Below are 25,131 nucleotides of genomic sequence, written 5' to 3'. Positions count from 1 at the left end.
AAAGCTTCAGATAAACACCCATATTTCACATTATTGGAATCCCAAACAGGGAGACCAGCAGTCCCTGTGGATTCTTTCCCTTCAGCAGACCATGAACAGAAGGGCACACACAGGCAGCCTCCAGTCCCTGGCTACTGAGGATGGGTCCATACTTGCCTGTCAGATCTAAGCACTGCGGGACCAGAAGGGCCACCCCAATGGTTGGCCTTGGCTTGGGAAGTACAGTGGGCTTCGTTCTGGGCTAAATCCCCTGCACTGGAGTCAGTGGATACTCAGAGGAAAAGCAGTTCCTGGAGGGAGTTTTTGGAGAGCAAAGCATTTCCTGGCATTTGAAGAGCTGCCTGGACAGGAGACAGGAGAACTGGAAAAGTCAGGGACCAACTGTGCCAAACATAACCAGGTCAGAAGCTTCAGTTTTAAGTAAGCATGACTAAAACCAGATCCTCTCTTCTCCAAATGTATTGAGAATAGAATTAAGGAAAATGGCCTAAAGTCATTCCAGTTCAGAGGAAAATTTTTGACACTGTTAGGGCAGGAACCTCTGTTCCTGCAAGCTTGGGAAGGCACACACTATTCCTGTTGTTCACATGATGTAACTGAGCCTCAGAGAAGTTATGTGACTTGCCCAGAGTCACACAGTGAACGGCCAGAATTTAAGCCCGTCTTTCCACATTTCCAGACTCGGCTGCATGGGGAATTTAGCCTCCATGGGAGGCTAAATAGGAGCAGATCTCAAAGCCAGCTATCCATGAGAACCATCTCAGGAAATTTGCAAACTCCTGGTCACAGAATGCACATGGATCATTTACAATAGAATCCCTGGGGATGAGTCCCAGACAGGTGGTTCTAGACTCTGCTGTGCCTGGGATGTATAACCAAGGTGAGGAAACTCTGCTCTCAACAAGGCTTCCCCTGAAGAGGAGGAGAGCCTTTTCAGAAGAGCCTTAAAACAAGATTTTTCACATGCCTGTGGAGAAGTTGGGGTGGCCTTTTTCACAGACAAAAGAACAGATGCAAAGCCCTTTTAGGAGTCGCAACTCCATCCTCACTCTGTAGCTAACTCTGTCTGCACCAGGATCCCACAGAATATCTTCTACCTTCTGGTGCAGGTGCAGAGGCTCCTTCCTGTTCCCCAGCTTCTCATGCAGTGAGACCCCTTCCTGTTTATACTGGTCTTCTCAAGCACACGCCCTGCCCATGTAGTTTTATAAGCACTTTATCTCCAACTAACCTGTACCTTCCTTTTCAACAATGGCTGCCCATTCCCAGCAGTGGTCTGGGCTGGAGCCCCAGGCTCCCAGGAGCTGGAGACAGGTGATGCTGGAAGCTGCTGGGGCACTGCACCCTCCAGTGCCCCCCAGCCTCCCCTGGTGCCTCACACTGAGATCCCACTGCCTCCACTCTACCCTCTCAGTGTCTGGGGAAAGAAGTCTGGGCAGAGAAACCCACATTTAGCACCAAAATTCCCCTTGGTAACCCATTCTAGTGGTCCTACCCCTGCCCCCACCTCTTCTCTCCTCTGCTCTCTGGCTCTTGGTTCCAAGCATCCCTTGGGCAATAATAAGAGAACACTTACCAATAGCTGAGAGCTATGCTAGGACAGCACTGCCCTGAACAGTTACACATTTCACCTTTTATAGTGCCCGCAACCACCCAGCGAGGTTCTTCCTACAGGTGAGGAGGCAGGGAGTCAGCTATCAAGTGGCTGAGCTGGAATTTGGATCATACCTGTCTGACTCCAGGGGATCAACTTCCCCTTCAGATCTGTCTTCACCTTACTCAGCCCCTTCCATCTTGGGCTCCCTAACCTTCTGAATCTTCCTGGTTTCTACCCAATCTTATACAGTGTTCAGTAACCTTTGACTTACCCTATTACTATAAATGCTGTCCCAAACCTTCCTTTGTCCTCACTCACAGCAGAAGACCTTCAGCTGCATCAAGAAAACAGAGATCATCAAAGGCCTCTCCCTTGCCTTTCCCAGAACTCCAACCTGGTCACATTTTTGTCTGTACCTGTCTCAGAAGAGGACCTGCTTTACCCCTTCCCCTCTCCACTCAATATTCCACCTCGCAGCCTCACCACCGTCCCCCTAACATTCCATAAAGTCATTCTCCCAAAGTCCCGTTCAGGACCCTCCTTCAGACCTATCAGCAACCTCTCTCCCCTCCATGCTGCTACTTGCTGGGCCACCAATGGGTTCCCTTCCCTCCATTCACTTTTTAAACCCTGAGTTTTCTCAGGATTCTGTCCTGAGTTCTCTTTGTCCTCATAACTTGCCCTCGACAATCTCATATGCTCCCAAGCCTTTAGCTGTTAATTTAGTGTTGTATCTGATCTTGGCAAGTCTGAGCTCCAGGGCCTGATTTCCAGCTGCCAAACAGACATCCACAGCATGCTACCTTGTAGGAGTCTCGATTGTAAAGAGCCCAAAGCCAGGAGTGTCTCCTATTCCTCCTGGGTTCTCTGTCTTGGATGACATTCTCACCGACCACAACTAGAAGCTAGGCACTATCACTGTCTCTCCCCACTCCATCTCCCAAAACTTGTTCCCAAGCTCTGTCCTTTCTGACTCAGCCATGTCTCCCAAATGTGCCCTCTCCTTCTTGTCCTGTCCCTCACTTCTAGGATCAAGACCAGTCTTGCCTCAGCTGGAATGACAATGCCCTCCTCACTCTTCCTCTGCCTTGCAGACTTATCCTACTTCGGTTCACTTTCCACACAGCATTCAGAGTGATCGGTGCAGAAGACAGACCAGAGGGCCTAAACCCTCTCTTCTTCCATGACTACCCTCTACTGATTTCAACAAGTTTCATGTCAAAGCCCTTCACCATGGGACTAGCCCTTACTCCTGCTCTTCCCCAAACACACCTTTTTACACACTGACCATTGCTTGCACTCTGCCAGATTTGGCCATGCCAAATTCTTCCCATGGATTCTTCCCATACTTTTTTCCTCAATCATTTTCCAGGTACTATTACTGTAGAAAAGTTATTTATTTCCCAGTGACTGTTTCTGATGAGTCTAATAAAGATATAGATCCTATTGCACAAAGAAGCTGCTCACACAGGCAACAAATATGAGGTTAATGAGGCACCAGATGGGAGGCAATGTAAGACTTATCGAGGTACTATCGAGGTACGAAGAAGCAGTCCTAGCTCCACCTCCCTACCTCAGAACAGCTTTCCTTCCATGTTTCCCACCACCTGCAGACCCCGACAGAGAGAGTCAGGTTTGACTTCCAAAGTCTCTTTCAAAATGAGAGGGCATGTGGGAAGCAGCTGGTAATTTTTTAAATGGACCAGTTAGGATTGTGTGTGTTTATGGTACACTGGGTTTGCAAGGCCAGTTTGACGCTAAGAAGAATCCTGAAAGCCTCAGTGAATTTGATTCCTGAAGGTGAGGCCAGTGGGGGTGGGGGAGTAAAAAGAGTAAAAAGCAAAAAAAGTAAAAAAGTAAAAAAGTAAAAAAGTAAAAAGTAAAAAGTAAAAAGTAAAAAGCAGCTTACTTGAGTTTCGGTTAAAAGGATGCTGCAGGGTGCTCCAGGCTGAGGTCTGTGAGCCAAGGCTGGCCCTGACACGGAGGTTGTATGGCACAGTAGCAGTGATGTCATCAGTGATGTCGCATTCCGGATCTTCAGTGGGTGAGCCCCAGCTGCTGGGGATCCAGATGTGACTCATGTACAGGCTCTCATACTCTCTGGCCAAGGAAAGGAGGGCACAGCGTCACACCAGTCCCTTTTACCCAGGCTCAGTGACAGGAGCAAGTAACTGCCTCATTCACCCACTTTTTATGAGTCAGCAAAACAAGCATTTGCTCCACACTCCAGTTCCTCCACTTCTTCCCTCAACAACCATCCATTCTTTCTTAGTCCTTTTAATACTGAACAAGGGAATGTAGGTGAAAACCCCGGTCTGTCCTGGCCTCTCACTGTGCAGCACCCCCTCAGCTGCTGCTCTCAGCTGCTGTCATCCCTGGCCCTGTTGTGGTCTCCTCACTGATCTTCCAGCTTTGACTCCTGCCATTCTTCAAACCATTCATCACTCAACAGACAGTGACATTTCTCTCCTTAGTGGCTTCCAAAGCACTCAAAATGGAATACAGACTCTTTCTTGTGGACTGTAAGGCTCTCTGGCCTTCTTTCTCACTCTTCCCCTAAACACGATATTCCCTCTCCATGGCCTCCTTGCCATTCCTCCCACATGCTGAGCTCTTGTTCCCTTAGGAACTTTGATGGCCTGTTCACTTTTCAAATGTTCCACCCCTGCTGTTGCACATTTGTTGGCTCCTCCTGTCCTTCAGACACCAGCTGAAACATTAGCTCCTCAGAAAGACCTTCCCTGACCACCTAATTTTTTTAATTTAAATTCAATTACCCAAGGTATAGTATGTCATTAGATTTTGATATAATGTTCAGTGATTCAGTATAACACCCAGTGCTCATCACACCTGATCACCTAATTAAAAGGAGCCTCGGCGTCGACCCTCTATCTCATCAGCCTTTAGCTTCCTCTGGCACAGAATACTATCTGAAGCCAATTAAGAACAGGGCTGCCCAATAGAACCTGTTCTATATTACAGTTGTTCACTATGGTATCACTAGCCACACGTGGCTATCAAGAACTTGAAATGTGACTAGTATGACTGAGAAACAGACACTTTAATGTAATTTTAATTAATTTAAATTTAAATAGCTATCTGTGTCTAGTGCTGCCACACTGGAGAGTGCAAACCTAGTGTATTTATTTCTTTCCCTTTTTACTGCCTTCTCTTCTAAATGTAAGCTTCCTATAGCTAAGAACCTTGTCTACTCTACCCCTGAGCCCAGAGGAACGTCTACACACATAACTGCTCAGTTTGTATTTACTGTTCATGAAACAGATTGAGCACCTTCTGTGTCCCTGTCCCTTCTCAACAGCTCTCAGAACCTGGGCACCTGGAAAAGAGCAGAGCCTGCTTAGCCCCAGGTCCAGCTGACCTTTAAGGTCATGATTTATTTCGGTTCCTACGGGCATGCTCCGATTCAGGAAAACTGGTCTCCCTCCACCTCCAAAGGATCTGCATCTCCAGTGATCTATCCACCTCAAGTCAGAGTCAAACTCATAGCATTTTCTTTAGGATTAGACGGTTGGCTCACTGTTGAAAAGAACCTGTACCAAAATGTGTTTATACACACTTACATTCCCAGAGAGTTCAGTGTCAAATCCACAGGACAGCTTTCCTTGCTTCTTCAACTGTCTCAACGCCCATGCAGACAGAGGAGGCAGATCATGGGAAATAACCTGTCCCTGGCCTCACAAAGTCCCCTTGAGCTCTGCAATGAGGACTATACCTCTAGGAATCAAATATTCTTTAAAGGGAGAATAGTTAGAAACAAAAAAACTCACCCCTGGTACTCGACAAAATAGTGTATTATTTCTCCAGGCACAACCACTGGGCTCCACATCAAGAGATGCTTCATGTTGGTTGAGTGTACAGAGAGGTTCTGAGGGGCAGGCAGGATGGCCACTCCATCTGGGATTGAAGCATTTAGACAGGCTGACATGTGGGCTCATATCAGAGGAATGACACAGCTTCAAATCAGTTTCTATTAAAAGGCCTCACATGTTAATGAATCAGAAACAATTCTAATTTCATCATACTTGTGTTGATGCTAAATTTTTGCTATCATCATTTTAACTCTGCCTTTGGTGATTAATGGCATATTAACATCAATAATAATAATGACTAATATTATGAGTACTTACTATGTTCTATCTAGGCCATGTGTTAGATTGGTAAATGACTATCTCATTTAATCTTCATGATCACACTGGGAGGTAAGGACCATTGGTTTCCCCATTGTACAAATGAGAAAACTGAAGCACATTATTTAAATTTTTATGTCAGACCCACCTAGATGCAGGCCTTGACTCTGCCACTTGCTATCCATGTGACCAAAGCCATGCAGTCTCCTGCCACTTTCTCATTACCTCCTTCTCCTGCTATTGCCATCCTCAGATACCAAAACACATCCCTTCACATCCCCCAAGAAGCCAAATGGAGCATCAGCTGCCAGCCGGGAAGTGCAGGCTCAGGTCTTCTGTGGAAGGAGTCCAATCCAGAAGGGCACCACCCCCAGTAGACCTCAGGACCCTAAGCCAGCTGGGCCCCACGCATCTCCTCACACAGGTGTATGTGGTCTGCCCTGAGTGTGCCCCAGAGTGGTCTACGGTTTTCATGCAGTATCAAAGAGAACTATAAAAGTGAACCTGCCCTCCTAAGGAGGTGGGCAGTCCTGGGGTCCATCCTTGCATGCATCCCAGGGTGTAGCCTGGATCTTCTGTTATGGTCTTTCTCCTCCCACTTTTACAAACTTCTCTTTTAATGCCTAACACCTGCCTTCCTTTGCTGTTACAACTGTAGCGATAACATTGATAAGAGTGTGGGAAGAACGGGGGCACTCACCCGGTTTTTTTCATCTCTGTGCCTGTCTCCAGATTGGCACCTGTTGTTCGTTATCAAGCCCTGTGACCATGAGGAGATGGGGGGTCCTGGGGACTTCCCGCCTAATGCCCTTGATTCTCTGATGTAGGACCCTGGTGATCTACCTCCATCTTACTCTCAGCATCCACAGCCTGCCCTGCAAGGAAACACCTGGGGTACCCACAGGGTGGCTTCCTGCCATCCCCACTCAACTTTGCAATCACTTAAGAGATGAAAAGGAGAAGAGCCAGCTGCAGTGGAATGGCACAGGAGGGTGAGACATGGTCCTCTCCAACATCCTTCCTCTGGCAAAGTATATGTGTTGTATAACACATTTCTCTAGTCAGATATATGGGTATTATATAGCTATGTAAATATACAACTATAATTAGTAATTTTTATTTATTTTTTTAAAGATTTTATTTATTTATTTGATAGAGAGAGATCACAAGTAGGCAGAGAGGCAGGCAGAGAGAGAGAGAGAGAGAGGAGGAAGCAGACTCCCTGCTGAGCAGAGAGCCCGATGCGGGACTCGATCCCAGGACCCTGAGATCATGACCTGAGCCGAAGGCAGCGGCTTAACCCACTGAGCCACCCAGGCGCCCTAATTAGTAATTTTTAAACTCTCAAAAATTGGATCTCCAGGCCTAGAGGGTTTCACTGGAGAATGCCACCAATTATTAAAAATAAATAAATAAACACCGATTTTATACAACCTCTTCAAAAAATAAACAAAAGAGAAAAACTTTCCACCTCATTTTATAAAGTCAGTATTACCTTGAAACCATAATCAGACAAAGACAGTATGTATTTTTAAAAACAAAAATAAAACCCAACAGAACAACATATCTCATGCACTTAGATGCAAAAGTCATCAACAAAATACCAGCAATACAAATTTGGTATAAAAAAGATCATACACCATGACCAAGTGGGATTTATTCCAGGTATGCAAGGTTAGTTCAACATTTGAAAGTCAATTAATGTAATCCACCATATCAATAAACTAAAGAATACAGTCATATCAATTGACACAGAAAAGGTACTTATAAAATCTAACACTCATTTGTGATGTAAAAAAGAAAACATCTTTTTTCCAGTTAAGAACTGCAGGGAGTTATCTCAATTTGATAAAGGCCATCTACAAAAAACCTACAGCTAGTATCACACTTAATGGTGAAAGACTAAATGCTTTCCCCCTAAAATCAGGAACAAGGTAAGGATGTTCACTCTCACCACTTTTATTCATCGTACTGAATGTTATAGCAACTGCCATAAAGCAAACAAAAGATGTAAAAGGCATTACAGATTGGAAATGAAGTAATGAAATTCCTCCTGTTTGCAGGTAACATGATAGGCTATATAGAAAATCCCATGGAATTGGGTACCTGGCTGGCTCAGTCAGTAGATCATGCAACTCTGGATCTCAGGATCATGAGTTTGAGCCCACACAACACACCCACATTGGGTGTTGAGAATACTTAAAAAAAAATAAGCTGGAAGGAAGGAAAGAAAGAAGGAAGGGGGGGGGGGAGGAATCCCCACGTAATCTACAAAAAAAAAAAAAAGAAAGACAAAAACTTCCTAAAACTAATAAGTGAGTTCATCAAATTCATAGGATCCAAGATAAACAAAAAATTAATTGTACTTCTACATATTAGTAATGAACACTTATACACCAAAGCTAGAAATACTACTGAAAATCACTAAAAAAAGAATGAAATACTTAGGTATAAGCATAGCAAAACATATCTAGGATTTGTATGGAGAAAACACCACAATGTTGGTGAAAGATTTCAAAGAAAATCTAAGTAAATGGAGAGACACACTGTGTTGATGGAATGGGATAATTCAACATAATTAAAATGGTAACTCCCCCAAATTGATATACAAGTTTAATGTAATTCCTATCAAAACCCATCAAGGGTTTTTGTAGATATAGACAGGGTTTTTTTTTTCCAAAATACATAGGAAAACATAAAGGAACTAGTGTAACTAAGACAATTTTGAAAAATAATAAAATGAGAGGAATAAATCTACCCAATTTAAAGACTTATAGTAATTGAGACTGTACGGTATTGGCAAAAAAAGAGAAAAAATAGACATTTATATCGATGACTCACAATAGAGTTCCCAGAAATAAATCGACACAAATATTCTCAACTGATTTTTGGCAAAGGCACAAAAGTTATTCAGTAGAAGAAGGATAGCCTTTTCAACCAACAATATTAGAACAATGGGACATCTGTAAGACAAATAATAATTATAATAAATCCCAGCCTAAATTTCATACCTTATTTAAAAATGAACTCAAAATGGATCATAGACTTTACGTAAATGTGAAACTCTAAAACTTTTAACAAAAAACATGAAGAAAATCTTCTGGGCTGGGGTGCCTGGGTGGCTCAGTCATTAAGTGTCTGCCTTCAGCCCAGGGCCCTGGGATTGAGCCCCCATTCAGGCTCCCTGCTTGGCAGGGAGTCTGCTTCTCCTTCTCCCACTCCCCCTGCTTGTGTTCCCTCTCTTGCTGTGTCTCTCTCTGTCAAATAAATAAATAAAATCTTAAGAAAGAAAGAGAGAGACAGAGAGAGAGAGAGAGAGAGAGAAAGGGAGTGAGGGAGGAAAGAAGGAAAGAAGGAAGGAAGGAAGGAAATCTTCAGGACTAAGCAAAGAGCTGAAACCAAAAGCAAATTCATAAAAGGAAAAATTTATAATTTAACATCATCGAAACTAAAACCCTTTGCTCTGCAAAAGAACCAATTAAGAGAATGAGAAGACAGGTTACAAAATGGGAGAAAATCTTTGCAAGCTATGTATCTCACAAAGGACTCATGTCTAGAACATATAAAGAACTCTTAAAATTAAATAGTATAAAAGCAAATAGTAATTAAAAAATGGGTGAAAGATATGAAAAGACATTTCACTGAAGAGCACATACAGATGGCAAAAAAAGGTACATGAACAGGTGTTTTCTCTCAATTTCTCTCTCTTAAATAAATTAATTAAATATTTTTTTAAAAAGAAAAAGAAAACTGCTGCTTCTTTCTGAGGCCTAAAGGCAGCATCTTTGATATCCTTAGGCTATTCTTTTAGTGTATTCCAAATTTCATCTTTGTTTTGCCCATGTTTATGTAGCACATGTACATTGCGTATGAGATGGAAAGATAGTAATGCCCATGAGCTACAGATGCCAGGCAACATTTAATAGAATTACCTAGAAAGTATCATGGCACTGCATGAGGAAGATTCATTTTCTGCTAGGACACTAAATAGAAAATAGGAAATGACTCTATGAGATGGGAACTCAAGCGCAAAAGGACTCTTTCCACCTTCAAAGGGTTAAAAAATCCTCTCCCACTGTTAAAGGGGGGAAAAGAAAACTCTCTTATCCACACAGCATACTCATTAACAAGAAGTGTCATCAATCAGCCAGGAGCAACATGTATTGAAGTCAAGTCTCTGAAGAAACCAGGTAAAAGACTCTACCTGATGTAAATGTGCAATTGAAGAAATAAAGAATACAGTTGATCCTTGAACAACATGGGATTGAACTATGCAGGTCCACTTATACACAGATCTCTTTTGATAAATACAATACAGTAATTATTACCTCATGATTTTTTCCTCCCAAAGAGAAGATTTATTTTTTTAACTTTTTTTTATTAACATATAATGTATTATTAGCCTCAGGGTACAGGTCTGTGGATCTTCAGGCTAACACACTTCACAGCACTCATCATATTACCTCATGATTTTCTTTTTTTTTTTTTTTTAAGATTTTATTTACTTATTTGACACAGAGAGAAAGAGAGAGCGAGCACAAGCAGGAGGAGTGGCAGGCAGAAGGAGAGGGAGAAGCAGGCTCCCCAATGAGCAGGGAACCCGATGCAGGGCCCGATCCCAGGACCGCGAGATCACCACCCCAGCCGAAGGCAAACACTCAACCAACTGAGCCACCCAGGCACCCACCTCATGATTTTCTTAATGACATTTTCTTTTCTAGCTTACTTCATTATAAGAATAGAGGATATAATACATATAGCATACAAAATACGTGTTAATCAGCTGTTTATGATAACATTTGGTAAGACTTCTGTCAATAGCAGCCTATTAATAATTGTTTTAGAAAAGTTGAAAGTTCTATGGGAGGGTGCCTGGGTGGTTCATTGGTTAAGTATCTGACTCTTGATTCCCGCTTAGGTCATGATCTCAGGTTGGTGAAATCAAGCGCCGAATCACACTCTGTGCTCAGCAGGGAGTCTGCTTCTCTCTCTCTCTCTCTCTCTCTCTCTCTCTCTGCTCCTACTTTTCCTAGTTGATCACTAGGAAATAAAATAAATATTTTATTTATCTAAAATAAATAAATAAAAATCTTTTTTTTAAAAAATCTAAAAAAATGTTATAATGGATTTTTTACTATACCAGGATCAGTGTGTCATTCAAGGCTTAACTGTATGTATAGCCAAGGGGAAAGAGAAGAGTAAACCTGAAGTGTGAACAGGACAGACAGACTAGCCACAGTGAGGAGGGTACAAAATCTCAAAGAATTATACATTTAGCCACATTGGATGAGGGTTCTCACCAGAGTTGGAGAGAGATGCTGGAACCCTCTGTATAATCTTCTGGTTCCTTGTAAACATTTATGCTTTTGTTTCTATAGAATATTGTATTGTTCTCATTCTAGCAGTCTGACTGAAGTATCTTCAGAAAGATCACTGGGTGGAGCCTCTTTGGTGATTTTTCCAATAGAGACTTGAGCCTGGTGACCGTGACATGACTATTAAGATTCAGCATGGGCAAACCTAAGCAACATATTTTGCATAGAGCTTCATTCACAATGCTGATCTCTCTCTCTCTCTTGCAGCCTAAGTGTTCTTTTGCTGTTGTAACAAATTAAGCATCTTATAAAACAACACAGATTTATTATGTTACAGTCTATAGTTCAGAAGTCTGACACAGGTCTCCAGGGGCCTGTGAGTTGGCAGGACTGCGTTTCTTCTAGAAGCTCCAGGGGAGAATCTGTTTCTTTACCATTCCAGCTACCAGAGGCCCCCTATATTCCTGCTAAAGGCCCCCATCCTCCATCTTTAAAGTCAACAATGGTTGATTGAGTCCCTTTCATGCTTCAAATTTCTTCAACTTTCTTTTCTGTCTTCCCATCTCTCTCTCTCTCACTGCATCCAGAATAGGTTCTCAGTTTTTTTTTTTTTAATATTTTATTTATTTATTTGACAGAGAGAGATTACAAGTAGGCAGAGAGGCAGGCAGAGAGAGAGAGAGGAGGAAGCAGGCTCCCTGCCGAGAGAGAGAGAGAGAGAGAGAAAGAGAGAGAGAGAGCGTGCACGCACACACAGGGGGAGTGGCAGAGGCAGAGGGAGAGGGAGAATCTCAAACAGACTCCACGCTGAGGGTGGAGCCTGACTCCCAGGACACTAAGATCATGACCTGAGCCAAAATCAAGAGTCCAGTGCTTAACAGACTGAGCCACCCAGGCAGTCCTGTTAAGTTTTGTTTTAAAATAATTTCAGACTTAGGTGCACCTGGATGGCTCAGTCAGCTGGGCATCTGGCTCTTGGTTTCAGCTAGGGTCATGATCTCAGGGTCGTGAGACTACCTAAATAGGTAGTCCACGTGAAAAATTCTCTCCCTCTGCCCCTCCCCCACTCACTCAAGTGCTCTCTCTCTCTCTCTCTCTCAAATAAATAAATCTTAGAAAAAATAATTTCAGACAGAGAGAAGAGCTACCAAAATAGTAGAGAAATCTCCTATATACACTCTAATTTAGCCTTCCATATGTATATAACCATAACATAATTATAAAAATTAAGATATTAGCATTAGTACAATATCATTAATGAAGCTTCAGTCTTTATTTAAATGTGACCAGTTCTTCTCCTAATATCCTTCCTTTTTCCCAGGAACCAATTCAGGATCCTGCATTTAGTCTCCACCAAACTGTTTTCAGTCTTTGTCTTTATGACCTCACCTTTAAAAGTACTACTCAGGGAGAGGAGTCCAAGATGGTGGAGGAGCAAGAGACCTAAATTTCATCTGGTTAAAGGGAATTCAGAGAGAAAGCTATAATATTATTCTGAACACCTGCAAACTCAACCAGAGATGGAAGAAAAGAATTGCTGCAACTCTACAAATAGAAAAGCGACCACTTTCTGCAAGGTAGGAGGTGCACAGAAGTGAATCTGAGGTAATATTTGGGAAGCCAGACAGCAGGGGGAGGGAACCTCTATCAGCTGGGAACCAGCAAGTGAGAGACCAGTGGAGCATGAAATCGGAACTTTCAAAAGTTTGCTCCGGTGAGGGACATCACTCAGGCAGCTAAGCAGGGAGTGATCCTCTAGGTCTCAGGAAGACCAGGGATGCCTGAGTGGCAGAGCTCCCAAGCATCAGACTGCGGAAGTCAGCTGCAAAGAGTGAGCCCAGGAGTGGGCTCTCAATTCATGGTTGCCATAAACCCTGGTCTGTGGCAGAACTGGCAAGACCCCCTTTCCCCCCTGGGAGGAGGGGTAGGGGTCTAGAAGCAGGCCACAGGAATCTGCTGCGTTTGGAGACTCGAAAGCAGGTTGTGTGCCTGAGATAGAAATGTTCAGCCACAAACTGGGTGAGCTCAGAGTCCAGCTGGAGACCAGGGAGTCAAAAGTGATTGACTGCTTTTATCTGAGGGCTCACAGGAGAAGTGGGGCCCCGAGTTTCGGCTCTGGGGCGAGAGACTGAGAGGCCGCCATTTTCATTCTCATCCTCTAAAGCTGCACAAAAGCCTCTAGGGAACAAAAGGTGCATAGAGGGCGCCTGGATGGCTCAGTGGGTTAAGCCTCTGCCTTTGGCTCAGGTCATGATCTCATCTTGGGATCAAGTCCCACATCGGGCTCTCAGCTTGGCAGGGAGCGTGCTTCCTTCTCTCTCTCTCTCTCTCTCCCCCCGCCTGCCTCTCTGCCTACTTGTGATCTCTCTCTGTCAAATAAATAAATAAAATCTTTTTTTTTTTTTTTTAAAAGGGTGCATAGAGCAAACCTGAGCAGATTACTTTGTCTGGCCCCCGGCAAGGGCAGTGTCACTCAGCCCCTGGCAAAGACAACTGAGAATCAATCCAACAGGTCCCTCCCCCAGATCAACAAGAACATCTAGCCAAGACCAAGTTTACTGATCAAAGTGAACTACAGAACACCAGCACTAAGGGAATATAGCCCATAGAATTCATGACTTTTTTCCCATGATTCTTTAGTCTTCAAGTTTAATCTTTTTAATGGTCTTCTTTTTTTTTTAGATTTTTCTTCCTTCCTTTTTCAAGCAACTTATCTTATCAAATTCTTTTTTAAAATATTTTTTAATTTTCATTTTTGCATTGACATTCTACCACTTCGCTGTATTTAATCTGATTTGTGTGTATATACATATATATATATATACACACACATACACACACATACTGGGATAGATAGATAGATATCTATATCTATACATATATATATAACTGGCATGCAGTTTCTTCTAACAGATCAAAATATGGTATATGGCTCTGTTCTAGTCACGCGCCTGATCATATTCTCTCTCTCCCTATTTTTTTTTTGGGGGGGGGGTCTTCTGTTTTGTTACATTTTTAAAAATTTTCATCTTTATAGTTACATTCTATCCTTTCAATGTGTTCAATGTATTTCATTTTATTTTTATATATATGTTTCTTTCTTTACAATTTTGGGTATAATTTCCTCTAATTAACTGACCAAAATACACTCAAGAGATAATGTATTTCTATTCTGTTCACCTGTCTGTTTATATCCCTTCCTTTTTTTCTTTATTATTGTTTTTGTTGTTTTTCTTTTTTTTTCTTGTCTTTTAATTTCCATTTTTATAGTTATATTCTATCCTTTCATTATATTTCATTTTATTTTTGTACATATGTAAGTTTTTCTTTCTTTACAACTTTGGGGTCTAGTTTTCTAAAAAAAAAAACAGACCAAAATACACAGAATCAGGTGTATTGCTCTATTCTGCTCACCTGTCTGATTATATTCTTTTTTTTCCCCCCTCTTAGTTTTGGGTCTCTTCCTATTTGTTTAGTGTATATTTCTCTGGAGTCATTGTTGCCATTTTAACATTTTGTTCTCTCATCCATCTATTCTTCTCTGGACAGAACACAAGACAGAAAAACTCACTTCAGAAAAGAGAACAAGAGGCAGTACTGACTGCCAGGGACCTAATCTATGGACAATAGTAAGATGTCAGAACCAAAGTTCAGAATAATGATTACAAAGATACTAGGTGGGCTTGTAAAAAGCATAAAAGACACTAGAGAATCCTTTTCTGGAGAATTTAAAGAACTAAAATCTAACCAAATTGAAATAAAAAAGGCTATCAGTGAGAGGCTATCAAGAATGGAGGCTCTAGGGACGCCTGGGTGGCTCAGTTGGTTGGATGACTGCCTTCGGCTCAGGTCATGATCCCGGAGTCCTGCGATCAAGTCCTGCATCGGGCTCCCAGCTCCATGGGGAGTCTGCTTCGCTCTCTGACCTTCTCCTCGCTCATGCTCTCTCTCACTGTCTCTCTCTCAAATAAATAAATAAAATCTTAAAAAAAAAAAAAAAAGAATGGAGGCTCTAACTGCTAGGATAAATGAGGCAGAAGAGAGAATTAGTGATATAGGAGAGCAATTAATGGAGAAAAAAGAAGCTGAGAAAAAGAGAGATAAACAACTACTGGATCACAAGAGGAGAATTCAAGACATAAGTGATACCATAAAGCAAAACAATATTAGAATAATTAGGATCCCAGAAGAAGAGGAAAGAAAGAGGGGGGCAGAAGATATATTGGAGCAAATTACACCTGAGAACTTCCCTAATCTGGGGAAGGAAACAGGCATCAAAATCTAGGAGGCACAGAGAATCCCCCTCAAAAATCAATAAAAATGGATATATATATCCAACACATAATAGTGAAACTTATAAATCTTAGAGACAAAGAGAAAATCCTGAAAGCATCTTGTAACTTACAAGGGTAGAAACATTAGATTGGCAGCAGATCTATCCATAGAGACCTGGCAGGCCAGAAGAAAATGGCATGATATATTCAGGGTGCTAAATGAGAAAAGTATGTAACCAAGAATGCTCTATTCAGCTAGGATGTCATTCAAAATGGAGAGATAAAAAACTACCGGGACAAACAGAAAAAAAAGAATTCGTCGGGGCACCTGGGTGGCTCAGTGGGTTAAGCCTCTGCCTTCGGCTCAGGTCATGATCCCAGGGTCCTTGGATCGAGCCCCCATCAGGCTCTCTGCTCAACAGGGAGCCTGCTTCCTTCTCTCTCTCTCTGCCTGCCTCTCTGCCTACTTGTGAGCTGTCAAATAAATAAATAAAATCTTTAAATTAAATAAATAAATAAATAAATAAAATCTTAAAAAAAGAATTTGTCATCTCCAGACCAGCCCTATAATAAATATTGAAAGGAACCCTCTAAGCAAAGAGAAAGACAAAAAGTAACATAGACCCAAAAGGAATAGAGACAATATACAGTAACAGTCACCTTACAGGCAAAACAGTCAATACAACAGCATTAAATTCATATCTCTCAATAGTTATTCTGAATGTAACCAGGCTAAAATGTCCCAATCAAAAGACACAGGGTATCAGAATGGATAAAAAAGCAAGAACCATTGCTATGCTCTCTGCCAGAGACTCGTTTTAGACTCAAAGACACCTCCAGATTTAAAGTGGGGGAGTAGAGGAGGGCCTGAGTGGCTCAGTGGTTAAGCCTCTGCCTTCTGCTCAGATCATGATCTCAGAGTCCTGGGATCAAGCCCTGCATCAGGCTCTCTGCTCAGCCCCAATCTCTCTGCCTCCCTCTCTGCCCACTTGTGATCTCCCTCTCTGTCAAATAAAAAAGTAAAATCTTTAAGTCTAAAATCTTTAAAAAACAATTAAAAATAAAGTGAGGGGGTGGAAAATCATTTGTCATGGTAATGGACATCAAAAGAAAGCTGTGGTGGCCATCCTTATATCAGACAAATTAGATTTTAAACTAAAGACTGTAATAAGAGATGAGGAAGGACACTAGATCACAATTAAAATGTCTATTCAACAAGATCTAACAATTATAAATATTTATGCCCCTAACATGTGTACAGCCAATTATATAAGCCAATTAATAACAAAATCAAAGAAATATATTGATAATAATACAATAACAATAGGGAACTTCAATACCCCACTCACTGAAATGGACAGATCACCTAAGCAGAAGATTAACAAGGAAATTAGGGCTTTGAATGACACACTGGACCAGATGGGATGTCACAGATATATTCAGAGCATTCCATACTAAAGCAACAGAATATACATTCTTCTCGAGGGCACATGAAATATTCTCCAGAATAGATCACATCCTAGGTTAGAAATCAGGTCTCAACCAGTATCAAAAGACTGGGATTGTTCCCGCATGTTTTTGGATCACGATGCTTTGGAACTGGAACTCAATCATAAGAAGAAAGTTGGAAAGAACGCAAATACATGGAGGTTAAAGAACATCCTATTAATGAATGAATGGGTCAACCAGGAAATTAAAGAAGACTTAAAAAAAAAAAATTAATGGAAACAAATGAAAATGAAAACGCAACTCTTCAAAATCTTTGGGATGCAGCAAAAAGGGTCCTAAAAGGGAAGTATATAGCAATACAAACCTTTCCCAAGAAACAAGAAAGGTCTCAAATACACAACCTAATGCTACATGCAAAGGAGCTGGGAAAGAAAGGCAAATAAAGCCTAACCCCAGCAGAAGAGAAATAATTTAGAGCAGAAATCATTGAAATAGAAACCAAAAGAACAGTAGAAGAAATAAAACAACAACAACAAAAAGAACAAAGAACTGGTTCTTTGAAAGAATTAATAAGATTTATAAACCCCTGGACAGACTTATCAAAAAGAAAAGAGAAAGACCTCAAATAAATAAAATAATGAATGAAAGAGATCACAACCAATACCAAAGAAATATAAACAATTGTAAGAACATATTATGAACAACTATATGCCAACAAACTAGACAATCTGGAAGAAACTGTTGCTTTCCTAGAAATATACAGACTACCAAACTGAACCACAAATAAATAGAAAACCTGAAGAGACTATAACCAGGAAGGAAATTGAAACAGTAATCAAAAATCTTCCAATAAACAAGAGCCCATGGCCAGATGGCTTCCCAGGGGAATTTTACCAAACATTTAAAGAAGAATTAATACCTATTCTCCTGAAAATGTTCAAAAAAAAAGAAAAAAGAAATAGAAGGAAAACTTCCAAACTCCTTTTATGAGGCCAGCATTACCTTGATCCCAAAACCAGATAAAGACCCCACCAAAAAGGAGAATTACAAACCAATATCATGGTTACAAAAATTCTCACCAAGATACTAGTCAAAAAGATTCAACAGAACATTAAGAGGATTATTCACCACAACCAAGTGAGATTTATTCCTGGGCTGCAAGGCTGGTTCAACATCTGCAAATCAATCAATGCAATACACTACATAAATAAAAGAAAGTACAAGAACCAAATGATCCTCTCAACTGATGCAGTAAAAACATTTGTCCAAGTACAGCATCCTTTATTGATTAAAACTCTTCATAGTGTACATACCTCAATATCATAAAAGCCATCTAATGAAAAACCCACAGCAAATATCATTCTCAATGGGGGAAAAGCTGACAGCCTTTCCCCTAAAGTCAAACATAGCAGGAATGTCCACTATCACCACTGCTATTCAATATTGTACTAGAAGTCTTAACCTCAGCAATCAGACAAAGCAACAAAAAAATAGAAGGCATCTGAACTAACAAAAAAGAAGTCAAACTCTTACTCTTTGCAGATGGCATGTGGAAAACCCAAAAGACTCCACTCCAAAACTACTAGAACTCATACAGTAATTCAGTAAAGTATCAGGATATAAAATCAATGCACATAAATCAGTTGCATTTCTATAAACCAACAAGAAGACAGAAGAAAGAGAAATTAAGGAGTTGATCCCATTTACAATTGCACCCAAAACTATAAGATACCTATGAATAAACTTAACTAAAGAGGCAAAGGATCTGTACTCAGAAAACTATAAAGTACTCATGAAAGAAATTGAGAAGGACACAACAAAATGGAAAAATGTTCCATGCTCATGGACTGGAAGACAAATATTGTTACCTAGAGCAATCTACACATTTAATGCAATCCCTATCAAAATACCTTCGACTTTTTGGGGTGCCTGGGTGGCTCAGTGGGTTAAGACTCTGCCTTAGGCTCAGGTCATGATCTCAGGGTCCTGGGATAGAGCCCCATATTGGGCTCTCTGCTCAGCAGGAGGCCTGCTTCCTCCTCTCTCTCTCTGCCTGCCTCTCTGCCTACTTGTGATCTCTGTCTGTCAAATAAATAAATAAAATCTTTTAAAAAAAATACCTTTGACTTTTTTCACAGAAATGGAACAAATTATCCTAAAATTTGTGTGGAACCAGAAAAGACCCTGAATAGAAGAGGAATATTGAAAAAGAAAGCCAAAGTTGGCAGCATCACAATTCCAGACTTCAAGCTTGATTACAAAGCTGTCATCATCAAGACAGTATGGTACTGGCACAAAAACAGACACATAGATCAATGGGACAGAATAGAGAGCCCAGAAATAGGCCCGAAACAATATGGTCAACTAATCTTCGACAAAGTACAGAAGAATGTCTAATGGAAAAAAGACAGTCTCTTCAATAAATGGTGTTGGGAAAATTGGACAGCCACATGCCGAAGAATGAAAATGGACCATTTCCTTACACTACACACAAAAATTGACTCAAAATGGTTGAAAACCTTCAATGTGAGAACAGGAACCCATCAAAATCCTTGAGGAGGGGCACCTGGGTGGCTCAGTGGGTTAAGCCACTGCCTTCAGTTCAGGTCATGATCTCAGGGTCCTGGGATCAAGTCCCGCATCAGGCTCTCTGCTTAGCAGGGAGCCTGCTTCCCTCTCTCTCTCTCTCTCTCTGCCTGCCTCTCTGTCTACTGTGATCTATCTCTGTCAAATAACTAAATAAAATCTTTAAAAAAACAAAATAAAATTTAAAAAATAAAAAAATAAAAATCCTTGAGGAGAGGGACGCCTGGGTGGCTCAGTGGGTTTGGCCTCTGCCTTCAGCTCAGGTCAGGATCTCAGGGTCCTGGGATCAAGTCCCGCATCAGGCTCTCTGCTTAGCAGGGAGCCTGCTTCCCTCTCTCTCTCTCTCTCTGCCTGCCTCTCTGTCTACTGTGATCTATCTCTGTCAAATAACTAAATAAAATCTTTAAAAAAACAAAATAAAATTTAAAAAATAAAAAAATAAAAATCCTTGAGGAGAGGGACGCCTGGGTGGCTCAGTGGGTTTGGCCTCTGCCTTCAGCTCAGGTCAGGATCTCAGGGTCCTGGGATCAAGTCCCGCATCAGGCTCTCTGCTTAGCAGGGAGCCTGCTTCCCTCTCTCTCTCTCTCTCTGCCTGCCTCTCTGTCTACTGTGATCTATCTCTGTCAAATAACTAAATAAAATCTTTAAAAAAACAAAATAAAATTTAAAAAATAAAAAAATAAAAATCCTTGAGGAGAGGGACGCCTGGGTGGCTCAGTGGGTTTGGCCTCTGCCTTCAGCTCAGGTCAGGATCTCAGGGTCCTGCTCGGGTCGGGGGAGGGGGGGCTGCTTCCCCTCCCCCCCCCCTGCCTGCTTCTCTGCCTACTTGTGATCTCTCTCTGCCCATGAATAAATAAGAATCTTTAAAAAAAAAATCCTTGAGGAGAACACAGGCACCAACCTCTTAACCTCAGCTGCAGCAACTTCTTCCTAGAAACATAGCCAAAGGCAAGGGAAGCAAGGGCAAAAATGAACTATTGGGACTTCATCAATATAAAAGCTTTTGCACAGCAAAGGAAACAGTCAACAAAACCAAAATACAATCAACAGAATGGAGAAGATATTTGCAAATGACATATCAGACAATGGGCTACTACCCTAAATCTATAAAGAACTTATCAAACTCAACACCCAAGAAACAAAAAATCCAATCAAGAAACAGGCAGAAGACATGAACAGACATTTCTGCAAAGAAAACATCCAGATGGCCAACAGACACATGAAAAAGTACTCAACATCACTCAGCATCAGGAAAATACAGATTAAAACCACAATGAGATCTACCCCCTCATTCCAGTCAGAGTGGCTAAAATTAACAAGTCAGGAAACAACAGATGTTGGCAAGGATGTAGAGAATGGGGAACACTCCTATACTGTTGGTGGGAATGCAAGCTGGTATAGCCAATCACTCTGGAAAACAGTATGGAGTTTCCTCAGAAAGTTGAAAGTAGAGCTACCCTATGACCCAGAAATTGTATTACTGGAGTAAATTTGTATTTACCCCAAAGATACAAATGTAGTGATCTCAAGGGGCACGTGCACCACAATGTTTATAATAGCAATGTCCAAAATAGCCAAACTATGGAAAGAGCCCAGATGTCCATCAACAGATGAATGGATAAAGAAAATGTGGTAGGGATGCTTGAGTGGCTCAGTCGGTTAAGCATCTGCCTTCAGCTCAGGTCATGATCCCGGGGTCCTGGAATTGAGTCCGGCATTGGGCTCCATGATCAGTGGGAAGTCTGTTTCTGCCTCTGCCTGTTGCTCCTCCTGCTCGTGCTCTGTCTTATAGATAAATAAAATCTTTTTAAAAATGTGATAAGTACATGTGTGTATGTGCACGCATACACACACAATGGAATATTACACAGCCATCAAAAATGAAATCTTGTCATTTGCAATGACATGGATGGAACTAGAGGGTATTATGCTAAGAGAATTAAGTCAATCAGAGAAAGACAATTATCACATGATCTCACTGATATGTGGGATTTGAGAAACAAGGCAGAGGATCATAGGAGAAGAGAGCAAAAAATGAAACAAGATGAAACCAGAGAGAGAGAGACAAACCATAGGAGACTGTTAATCATAGGAAACAAACATGGTTGCTGGAGGTGGGGGGATGGGATAACTTGGTGATAGACATTGGAGAGGGCACATGATTTAAGATTGATGAATCACAGGTCTGTACCACTGAAACAAATAATGCATTATATGTTAATTTTAAAAGAGTACTTGTCAGTTGTTTTGTAGAATATTCCTCAATTTGAGTTTATCTGATTTTTTCCCATAATTTGACTGAGGTAATATATTTTTGGCATGTATTCACAGGGAGTTCATGATGTAAGTGTCTTATGGGTGATGTTAACCTTGGTGACTTGGTTAAGGTGGTATCTCTACTATAAAAGTTATCATTTCTCCCTTTATAATTAATAAATAACTTAGAGGACATACTTTTACACTATGTGACTATTCCCCTTCTCAAACTTTTATCCATTAGTTTTAGTACTTACTAGTGGCTATTATTTGTAACAATTATTGCTCTAATTCACCATGATTTACTGTTTATTAATTGGAATTCTGTAAGGAAGAGCTGTTCTTTCTCCACTATTCATTCATTCATTCATTCATTCATTTAACTATTTACATTAGTATGGGGTCATGAATATGAATAACAAAGAGTTTCTACATATCTTTCACCCAGCTTCCTCTAATACTAATATCTTACATAACCATGATGTATTTGTCAAAATTAAGAAACCAACAACATTGGTACATTACCATTAACCAAACTCTACACTTGCTTGAATTTTGTTAGGTTTTTCACTAATGTTCTTTTTTCCAATCCAGGATCCAATCCAGGATACTCGTTTCACTTAGGGCTCCATCCTTTTTTGAGTACTTTCTTACTCACTACAAATGCTCCAGACTTGTATTTCATTTTCTCTGCCCAGTTCTGGAATAAACCACTTCTCTAAGGAGCCCCAGATAGGGAGTTTTGAAAAATTCCAATGCCCAGAAAGCACCCTAGATTAATTAAGTCAGAATCTCTGGCTCTTGAAACCCGGGCATTTATAGTTTTAAAAGCTCCCCAGATGATTGCAATGTGCATTTGAGACTGAGTACCACTAATGCAGATCTTACCTCTTATTGCCAAAGAATAGTTGAAACTATAATGGTCAATTCTCTAATGCCAAAGACTTAAATATATTTCCCAGCAGGCTGTTATGTTCCCTGAAGACAAGGGATTCCAATTTATTCTTCTATAATCAGCACCTAGCCCAGAACCTAGCACACAGAAGGTAAGAGAAATGTCATTTAATGAAAATTAAGTAAGTGAATTAGGTGTTGGCTCCCTTAATGAAATTAGCCTCAGCCTTACTTCCTTTTTCCTAATCTCCTATTTTATATAGGATGTTTTTGCTACTAAGTAAGGCTGCCTACCACAAAGCCCTTGGGCAAATTTTCCAGACAGAAATCCTTGTATCTCCTCCTTAGAATGATGCCAATGCTGGCTTCCTACCACTGAGTCTACTGCCAGCTCCCCTCACTTGGGTTCCTTTCTGCCACTTCTACCCTCCAACAGCCTTTATAGCAAATGCTCAGAAAAGGTAGCAGCATCTTTATTCCCCGTACTTTGTCTGTCCTCCCTTTTCCCTTCCTGCTTCAGTGTCTCAGCTTCTTTTTGAGAGAGATACAGAGGGCACAGGCTCTGGAACTAGCCAAATCAGAGTCAAATCCCAATTCTCTGACTTACTATATGTAAATACTTAGGCAAATTACTGAACCTCTCTGAGTCTGTTTCATGGTATAAAGTGGGTGTAATACCACCTACTTTGCAGGATTTTGAGAAGTCAAGAGAACATTTTTGCTAAACTAGAGCACTGTGTGAGCTCAGAAACAGCCACTATGATTGTTGTTGCTGCTATTGCTATTAATGTTGTTGGTAGTAGTAGTAGTGGCAGTAGTAGTAGGAGGAGTGGTGGTGATGGTGGTGGTAGTAGTAGTAGTACTAGTAGGAATCAGTAGTAGTAGTAGTAGTAGTAGTGATCAGTTTCCTGAATCACACACTATTATTTAGAAGGGACAGCGCAAGGCAAATGAATTCTATAAAGGTGAGCAAGAATTTCTACCCACCTGTCCTGGGATCTAGAGTAATAGAAGTTCATTTAGAATTTGCAGAATTCTTTGCAATCACCTACACCATCCAGAGGAAATGGTCAAAATTGTATAAAGGCAACCTCAACTAAAGCAATTATTTGCTGAGAACACCATCTGTTTACGTAACCCACAGATAATAATAATTAACCTGGAGGTGGCACACATGGACATCTTCAGAGTGCTTTCGTTTGCATCATCTCATTTAATTAAAACACCTCCCAATCTCAAGGTGACTATTTTTTTTTTTTAACCATTTCACTGATGAGGAAAATGAAGTTGTATGATACAGTCACTGAGCTAGCAGGTGATGGAGTCAAAACTCACACAGGTGTCTCTGATTGGGACATCCTTGTGGTTTCCATTACTGTTTTTTTTTTTGGTTTTTGGTTTTCTGTATAGGTTTAGAGGTGGCAGAAGACCACACTCATTTCCAGCTCTGTTTGAAACAGGAGTTTTCAGGAAAGGCTTAAAAGACTTGGGACGCCTGGGTGGCTCAGTTGGTTAAGCAGCTGCCTTTGGCTCAGGTCATGATCCCAGCGTCCTGGGATCTAGTCCCACATCGGGCTCCTTGCTCGGCAGGGAGCCTGCTTCTCCCTCTGCCTCTGCCTGCTTCTTTGTCTGCCTGTGCTCACTCGCTCTCTCTCCCTCTGTCTCTGGCAAATAAATAAATAAAATCTTTAAAAACAAAACAAAAAAAGACTGGACTGCCTCACTGAAGAAAATGCCAAATTTAAAAATGGGTGAAACGGAGCGCCTGGGTGGCTCAGTTGGTTAAGCCTCTGCCTTCGGCTCAGGTCATGATCTCAGGGTCCTGGGATCGAGTCCCACATCGCGCTCTCAGCTGAGCGGGGAGCCTGCTTCCCCCTTTCTCTCTGTCTGACTCTCTGCCTGCTTGTGATCTCTCTGTCAAATAAATAAATAAAATCTTTAAAAAAATAAAATAAAAATAAAAATAAAAATGGGCGAAGGGAGTCAAAAGGTACAAATTTCCAGTTTTAAGTGAAAAAGGTAAGTCCTGGGGATGTAATGTACAGCATGGTATCTATAATTATTAATACTGCTTGCAGATTTTAAGGTATTTAAATAGCACTGTATTGCATCACAAGAAAAAAAAAAAGATGTGTAACTCACCAACTAGACTCCAAGACCTGACCTTCACTGCCCACCTGCTTATACTCACTAACCTTTGTCCTATATTTTTCCTTAAGCTCTTCTTTTTGGCTTACCTCTTAACTCAGGCAAATGAAACCCAAACCTACCCCCAGGGGATGGCGATGGCCCTGACACCACCTCCTACTATCCCAGATGACCCAGACTGCTTGAGCTAAACCTAGGCTAAGGCCTATGCAGATGGACCATGGAGTGACCTGTGGAATGACCAGCAATTACCTTTACCTCATGGTAAAGGAGAAGCACAAGTCTCATTTACATAATGTACAATGTGTGCCTAGGCATGTTTCCTTACGGCACATGTGCAAAGTTATGTCCCCCTCTACATACCATGACAGGGTTTTCCTATCTAAAATATTCATTCTAACTCTAAACAAAAGGAACCCATCCACCCTGGGGGAGTTACCGCTTTGGAAGCCATTTGCCATCTC

At 41.2% G+C, this 25,131-nt stretch overlaps 1 protein-coding gene across 1 annotated transcript in view; it reads right to left on the bottom strand.

Annotated features, from left to right (window-relative positions):
• Positions 1 to 25,131, bottom strand: part of IL20RB (interleukin 20 receptor subunit beta) — a 51,341-nt gene that overhangs the window by 13,495 nt on the left and 12,715 nt on the right. Inside the window, exons 2-3 of the mRNA XM_059162704.1 lie at positions 5,386 to 5,512; positions 3,507 to 3,697 (exon numbers count right to left, since the gene is read on the bottom strand). Coding sequence (XP_059018687.1) covers positions 3,507 to 3,697; positions 5,386 to 5,512 — 318 coding nt within the window. The remainder of the gene's footprint in view (positions 1 to 3,506; positions 3,698 to 5,385; positions 5,513 to 25,131) is intronic.

Source organism: Mustela lutreola, chromosome 2, assembly GCF_030435805.1.
Source record: "Mustela lutreola isolate mMusLut2 chromosome 2, mMusLut2.pri, whole genome shotgun sequence".
Classification (NCBI taxonomy): Eukaryota; Metazoa; Chordata; class Mammalia; order Carnivora; family Mustelidae; genus Mustela; species Mustela lutreola.
The sequence above is the reverse complement of the archived record's forward strand: the minus strand, read 5'-3'. Positions and strand labels throughout refer to the sequence as shown.